General features: G+C 42.1%; 1 protein-coding gene across 7 annotated transcripts; it reads right to left on the reverse strand.

Moving 5' to 3' along the window:
* Nucleotides 1–337: 337 nt before the first annotated feature.
* On the reverse strand, nt 338–5,427 carry LOC118359154 (tetratricopeptide repeat protein 14-like). 7 transcript variants are annotated; one of them, XM_035737461.2, is made up of 13 exons: nt 5,146–5,427; nt 4,742–4,927; nt 4,481–4,605; nt 4,203–4,402; nt 4,024–4,108; nt 3,779–3,908; nt 3,530–3,685; nt 3,347–3,418; nt 3,090–3,209; nt 2,775–2,897; nt 2,550–2,667; nt 1,910–2,016; nt 338–1,722 (listed from the first exon to the last, which is right to left on the reverse strand). In XM_035737461.2, the coding sequence occupies exons 2-13, from the start codon at nt 4,873–4,875 to the stop codon at nt 837–839; spliced, it is 2,256 nt and encodes a 751-aa protein (XP_035593354.1). In that variant the 5' UTR covers nt 4,876–4,927; nt 5,146–5,427; the 3' UTR covers nt 338–836. The 7 variants fall into 7 exon arrangements, 6 of the variants coding, with proteins under 6 accessions (XP_035593354.1, XP_035593352.1, XP_035593353.1 ...); XM_035737459.2 differs by having other exon boundaries at nt 1,883–2,016; XM_035737460.2 differs by lacking the exon at nt 5,146–5,427 and adding an exon at nt 5,031–5,141 and having other exon boundaries at nt 1,883–2,016.
* Nucleotides 5,428–7,494: the final 2,067 nt, after the last annotated feature.

Below are 7,494 nucleotides of genomic sequence, written 5' to 3' on the forward strand. Positions count from 1 at the left end.
AAGAGATCCAGGCAAGGCTAACACAACAGTATTTTGGAGAACTTCTGATACTAAGTAGGACAATTTATTTTTTAACCTTTATTTAAACTAGGCAAGTCAGTTAAGAACAAATTCATACTTGCAATGACTGCCTTCCCCAGCCAAACCTGGACCAATTGTGCGCCTCTCTATGGGACTCCCAATCACGGTCGGATGTGATATAGCCTGGATTTGAACCAGGGACTGTAGTGAAGTCTCTTGTACTAAGATGCAGTGCCTTAGGGCTCCCGAGTGGCGCAGCGGTCTAACAAAATAAACACGTTGATGCTTCAACCAAACAACAAATCAAGCTTGGACATTTTGGGCAAAGCTCGTAGGCCATTTATTGAAAAAGATTCACACATGGAAATGTGTCATCAGTCATTAAATGACATCTTCCAATCTACTACCAGCAAATAGAAAAGAATGGCACATTTCTATCTCAATAGATCTTATTTGTGAGTTTCCTGATAGTACAATGAACTCTGTATTACCAAGTACCAAGAGGAAAATACACAATTATTAAATCAAAGGAAATCTTTTCCAGCTGCAAGCCAAAAGAAGACATCGTAACTGGTCTTTCATTTGCTTTCTGGCACATAAAAAAACATCCTTTCACAGAAAATGTAATCTCATAATATTAAGGCAGTGTATTGATCACAGAAATAACAATAAACATTTCAGAGCAAAATGTTTGATATCACCAACACTAAATTCTAAATTATGACAGCTTGGTAACTACAACTTTGTCCAACATTAGAATAGCATTAGTTTATTGTTTTTATGACAAGGTAAAAAGCATCTCGGAAAAGCTGAATTCACTTTTTCGGCTTGACACATTTCTCCTTCTCAAACTGGGCTATCTGGCTGAAGAGATCTAGGAGATTAGTTGGTAGCTCTTTTTTCTGACTTCCTCCTGCGGATGATCCCTTACCATTCCGAGTGGCGTCAGTGGAAGACCTGTAATCTCCTCCATCAGACCTTCGAGTGCCCCTCTCCTGCTCTTTCTTATCGCCTCGCTCTGTGCTACCATACTTCCCACTATCTGATCGCCTGTAAGTGGATATGTGGGACTGTGATGGGAGGTCGTTGGTGTACTGGTCAGATTTGCGGGAATGCTCTGAGCCGGCAGATGAGGAGGACATTCTTCTGTGTTTGACTTTCTCCAATGAGCTGGGAACGTCTTGTGGGTCACTTTGATCCTCCTGGCCCTGGCTCTTCCTCTGGCCCCTGGAGCCTTCACTCTCTTTCACGTCTCCATCACTGGTCTTGTCACCACGGACACCTTTTCCCTTGCTGCCCTCAGCTCGCTGAGGAGAGGCGTCAAAAGGGTCATCTTCAAACCTGCTGTTGTCCGGAGCGTCAGACACTGATGATAAAGAGTGGTACGAGTGGCTCCTGCCCTTGCTGGGGGGCTGACTGCCTTCTTCAGTCCTCTCTGGCCCCTCAAACGGCCTAACCACGCTAGATTTCTGATCCAGGAAGGAGGCGGAGGTGTTGGGCGGGGCAGGGTACCACTCCTCCTCGTCATCAGCCACACTCCTGTTGTCCCTGGATGAAACCTGCTGGTGTTTCTTCCCTCGAGATGACCGTCTGTGTTTGCGCTTCTTTTTCTTTGACTTCCTGCGACCCGAGGAGGATCGGTCGGAAGAAGAGGAGGAAGACGATGATGAAGAGGAGGATCTCCTTTGTTTCCTTTTCATTCTAGAGGGAGTTATAGCAGACAAACTATGTAGCTACATATGAAATAGGTTATATTTGTGATGAATTTAAATGATGAATGATAATATTTTGCCAAATTAAATTACGTGTACGTATTTAGTTTTTACAAGACAACCGATGAGCTGACAGTTTACCAGGTTACCTTTCTGACGGATTGGTATGGATGTACCTTTTTTCTTCTTTTAAGATTTTACGCAATTTTTCTGCACTTGTCTCCACATTCTTAGCTTTTTCTGCTTCCTTTGCAGCTGCCTCTTCTCTCAGTTTGAGCGATTTCTTTAAAGCAGTCATTTTCACAGTAAAATTTTACCCGTTTTCAAGAGACGAAAAATTATAAAGGGAGGAAACCAGCAATGTGAAAAACATTCCATTAATTAATTTGAATGGATAAGGACAATGGGGAAAATGGCATATACACAGACATGTTTACCATAGCATGATCCAGAAATCACAAGCAGAGAACAAATGTTAATTTTTCCAGGTGGACAAAAAGGGTTTACATTTACCGCATTGAGACCAGGTCCAGCGTACCAACCATTTTCATTCCAGTTGTAAGGTTGTTTGTTCCCCCAATAGACAAGCGACAATCAAGGCAGTCGGGTAGAGTCAAAGGGCAGGATCCCAGATCAGACAAGCACACAACAAAACACTTAATCAGTATTACAAGGTTCCCTGTGTGTTGCTCCAAGCACGCTAACGACACAGAACTTTTCACTGGCCCTTTTCCCTCAAAATGTTCATAGTTCACAATGTTCAATGATCAGTCATATGAGGAATAGTTGGCATTGCCATGGAATGTTCCAGCTCACCTGGATAAGCAGCTCTATTTTTTTCAATGCTTCCTTGGCGTCTTGGAAGGAGTCGTCTAAGGCCAGGGCTTTTCTATAGAGACCTTCAGCTGTGACTAGCTTTTCTTCCTCCTCCAGTCTAACAGAATGAAAAAAACGTTTTTTTTTCAGTGGAAGGGCTGTCACTTGTAAATCACTTCAGTGCACACAAGATAATAAAGGAAGTGGATAAACATTCCCACTTACTGGCCACCTCGCTCGACCAGGGTCTGGCATAGGTATTTCTTTGCATTTCTGTGGGTTGGGCAGCTTTCCAATGCCAGCTCAAAGTCAGTTATTGCCTTCAGCAAACTCCCTTTGTTAGCATACCTGGGAAATCAAATGGCAAGTTTATATTAGCTGTAGGACCACAACTACATTTTATACGACAATTAAACATCACGTTTCAAAAACCTGTGGTCAACAGAGATAACTATCAGAGTGTAAGCTAGGAGTGCTGACTATTACCGGTAGATTGTTAATGATCGACCATATTATCAATAAAATAAGATGGCTACTCACAGTGCACCACGTGCCACAAGGGCTTCCACATTGTTAGTGTCGATCTCTAAGGCCTTGTTATATTCATTCATTGCTTCGACATGGCGGCCAGATTTGAAGTGGTCCACACCAACCCTTACACTATAGTGCAGACATATTGACAAAGAAAGAAAGTTCAGGACCAGTTCATTCATTCTGTAAACATTTGGCTGGCAGAGATTTAGTGACATGCTGCTGCAAATGTCAAAATGCCCCAAAAATTAAAATGTCAGGCATACCATTTAAGAGCCCAGGATGCAGACTGCTTCTTTCGAATAGTTGTGGCAAAGTCCTCCTCAAGGAAATGTTTGCTGTAAAGGAGAGTCCCAAAATACAGTCAAGTGCTGATAAAAAGGGGCTACAGATATCAATGGAAAGCTTGTCTTCTGAAGAATAGCAAAACATCAAGTTTGTCTTCTCACCTCTGTAGCCCTCTCATGAGTGAGGGAGGCTGTGTGTCACTGACCCCAATCTTCCCCAGGAGATATTCCACATTAGACGGATTGGAGTAGCCAAGAGAACCCTCTAAAACCCTCTCATAGGTTTCAGTGTTGTCGTTTGCAACCCTCACACTGCGACTGGGTAAAACAATGAAAAAAAACTATGAGCAAAGATGTAGCCTAAGTTCTAGCATAACTATTTTTCTTCCAATTAGAATATATCTGTCTTACCTGTATTGAAGTGGCAAATCATCTCTACTAAAAACTCCAAGCTTTAGGTTCATCAGATTTGGGCCGAGGGAGGAGGGCTGAAGTGAAATGGTTATCTTCTCATGGTATCGGTCAATGTCCTTCACTCCAGCTAGAGAACAGCACATGGTACATAGTTCAGTTTGTTGACTTATGTTCACAATGCAGTTGTGATAAGTTGTTTAAATGTACAACACAAAGTTAGCTAGTGTGCACTGTGCATTCACCTCTTATCAAATCATTAAGCTGATAGTATGATAGCGGATCATCATGATTGCCATTGGAAGGTACATCTCTAAGGGGACACAGGGCCTGAGGAGAGAAATAAAGCAGAGAAAGAGGCTACCACTTACTCTTATTTCTTCAATAGGGCACACCGACACCAGGCCGAAGCCACAAACCCTACCGTGAGCTCCAGATCCTCTATGTCTCGCTCTAGTCCACCTCCCATGCAGATCAAAGTTACAAAGAAGCCAAAGTCCCTGATGGAGTTGATCCTGCCTATCACAATGTCCCCTCGCTCAATGTCCCTGTACAAGAGATTTCTCCGTTCCTCAAACGACACCTCCATGAACTGCTCCAGAGGGGGCATGATGGCGTAGGGCTCTAGGAAAAGGATACAGTCGTTAGTCCACACTCAAGACAATATGTTGGTTTACCTCTAAATTTCACAGTAACCGTTACCTTCTCCTTCCTCCTCTAACACATCCTCCAGAAGTGCACTAGACTTCCATGATGGCGCAAACAGGATGTCAGCTTTTCTAGCAATAAACTGCTCCACTAAGGCATGGTCCTCCCCTCCATATTTCCTGTAGATGATAGTATTAACATTATCAGTACACCTGTCTGGAAATTTGCAGTTGACAGTGTTGGAGCTCAATTAGTCTACATTTGGATTCAAATAAATGTGGCTTCAATACTGTCTGTGTTGTCCATTTAAATTACCTTTGATAGCTGGCTTTGGACAAGTCAGGTTCAATAGCCTTGAAATCTGGATTTTCACTTTGTTCACATTTGAGATGGGTAAACAGGCTTTGCCCATGGTGAGACAAAGTCTGCCTCAGTAAATCTCTATCCATTTTCAGTTATTGGCATCAAAATTCAGCCTGGTTAGCTAGTATGCACATCATCCTGTAACAGAAGAATAATATGTTAGCATAATAGCTAACTAGTAGCTAGCAAAGAAGAATCACAAATATATTTTAATTCAGCGCGGCCAACCAGCCCAACTCACGTCACGAGAGCAACATAGCTAGCTGGCTAGCCAGCTGTAAATATATGGCTCTGGCGCTAGCTAGCTAACGTTAGTTGTTGCTACTGCCCTGTACTGGGGACAAAAAGCAACTTACCGAGCAGTTGCAGATGTGTACAAAACATTTACGCGAATTATTGACATAGCTAGCAGCTAGCTATCTGACAGAAGAATCTGTGGGAGCGTTCTAACTCTCGAGCGTCCGGAACTTCAATCTTATGTGTTACAGTTATTTGGTCCCAAGAGGAACAAAACCCTACTAGGAACCTTTTTGAGTTCATAGGGTTTCCATATACATATTTTGTAAACACAATTTTGTTGATAGTTCTGGATTTCTCCTGTCCTTCCAGTCAAACAAAACATTCAAGAGACAGTTGCATCGTCTTGCTGAGAGCCTCTTTTATCCATAGCAAAATGTTCTATAGTTTTGGTTGGGTTTTCCTGTATGTAACACAACAGGTATCGAAGAATATCCACAGTGGTTAGCCTAAACTGAGTGCATAGAGCCCCACAGTGGAGGTGTCAGAATACCCATAAAACCCACTTGTAAAATCAAGGAAATGTTTCCAATCGTTTTTTAGAATTGAGAAATGCTTAGAAAAAGGGCTTACCCTGGCGTGACATTTTATTAACCATGTAAATCTCTCTCGGACAAGGTGACTCATCAATATATTGGGCTCTATTCGAAAATACTAATCAGCATCAAAGTTGACATCATGGAAAATTACACATCCATCCCTGCACGCCATCTCTACCTGACACCTTTGCTAACAGGTATTGTGTCAATTTAAAACTTGCACAAGACAGTTAACAGAATTTTCAATGTAAAGAAATGTAGCCAATTTATGAATTACTACATTTAGCTAACATTAGATATTTAATCCAGAGATTCTTACCTTTGGCTCGATTCGGCAGGCTCGTCCAGATCATCGTGACATTTGTTGTTCTTTATGATAGCCACATTAGCAGCTAATTAGCTTTTCATTCATATTTTTTTTTTTTTTTTTTTTGGGGGGGGGGGTAAATACAGGCGAATATATTGATGAAAGTACATTTGTCCTAGCGAAATTTACAGAGTTAATAAAAAGTCACGCCAGGGTAAGCCTACACAAAACACAGATCTTATTTTAAGTTTTTCTAAAATCCCCTATGGGGAAAAATGAATGGTGGAAAAATGATTGGAACCATTTCCCTGTTTGACTGATAGGTTTTAAGGGTATTATGACTCATACTGTGGTACTCTGTACTGTATGCTATGAATGTTTGTTTAATGGAGTTTATTATTGATGACCATAATTATGCCTACATTATACTGTGCCTTCGGAAACTATTCAGACCCCTTGACTTTTTGCACATTTTGCATTATTATAAAATGTATTACATGTATTTTTTCCTCATCAATCTACACACAATACTCCATAATGACAAAGAAAAAACAGGTTTTACAATTTTTTGCTAATTTATAAAAAATACAAAAGAAACTGATATTACATAAGTATTCAGACCCTTCACCAACTACAACAACATATTTCGTAACCATTGCAAAGTCATTGGTAACCATGGCAACATCATCTGCAACCACAGAAACATCAATTGCCATCACGGAAACATCACCACCAGCTACGGAAATCCCATTGGTAACTATGGCGACATTGTCTCCAATCGTGGTAACAAGATCACCAACCACAGAAACATCATCGTCCACCATGACATCATCACCAACTACTGAAACGTCATCAGTAATCATTGCAACTTAATCGGTAACCATGGCAGCAGTATCATCAGTAACCATTGCAAATGTAACAGTATACTTTTAAACCGTCCCCTCGCCCATACCCGGGCGCGAACCAGGGACCTTCTGCACACATCAACAATAGTCACCCTCGAAGCATCGTTACCCATCGCTCCACAAAAGCCACGGCTCTTGCAGAGCAAGGGGAACTAGTACTTCAAGGTCTCAGAGCAAGTGACGTAACCGATTGAAACGCTATTTAGCGCACACCGCTAACTAAGCTAGCCGTTTCACATCCGTTACACTCACCCCCCTTTTGACCTTCCTCCTTTTTCCGCAGCAACCAGTAATCCGGGTCACGGCACCAATGTAACAGTATACTTTTAAACCGTCCCCTCGCCCATATCCGGGCGCGAACCAGGGACCTTCTGCACACATCAACAATAGTCACCCTCGAAGCATCGTTACCCATCGCTCCACAAAAGCCACGGCTCTTGCAGAGCAAGGGGATCTAGTACTTCAAGGTCTCAGAGCAAGTGACGTAACCGATTGAAACGCTATTTAGCGCACACCGCTAACTAAGCTAGCCGTTTCACATCCGTTACACAAAGTCATCGTCATTCATGGCAACATCATCACCCACTACAGAAACATTATCGGTAACCATGGCTACATCATATGCAACTGTGGCAACAGCATCAACAACCACAGAAA

The sequence above is a fragment of the Oncorhynchus keta genome, chromosome 26 (genome assembly GCF_023373465.1).
Source record: "Oncorhynchus keta strain PuntledgeMale-10-30-2019 chromosome 26, Oket_V2, whole genome shotgun sequence".
NCBI lineage: Eukaryota > Metazoa > Chordata > Actinopteri > Salmoniformes > Salmonidae > Oncorhynchus > Oncorhynchus keta.

Bases quoted from the DNA above. Each gene is read 5' to 3' on its own strand.
- LOC118359154 (XM_035737459.2), bottom strand. From the start codon at position 4,875: ATGGATAGAGATTTACTGAGGCAGACTTTGTCTCACCATGGGCAAAGC. The intron at 4,606-4,741 runs GTAATTTAAATG...TATCATCTACAG, and splicing joins TCCAAAGCCAGCTATCAAAG to GAAATATGGAGGGGAGGACC. The intron at 4,403-4,480 runs GTAACGGTTACT...TCCTTTTCCTAG, and splicing joins GTTAGAGGAGGAAGGAGAAG to AGCCCTACGCCATCATGCCC.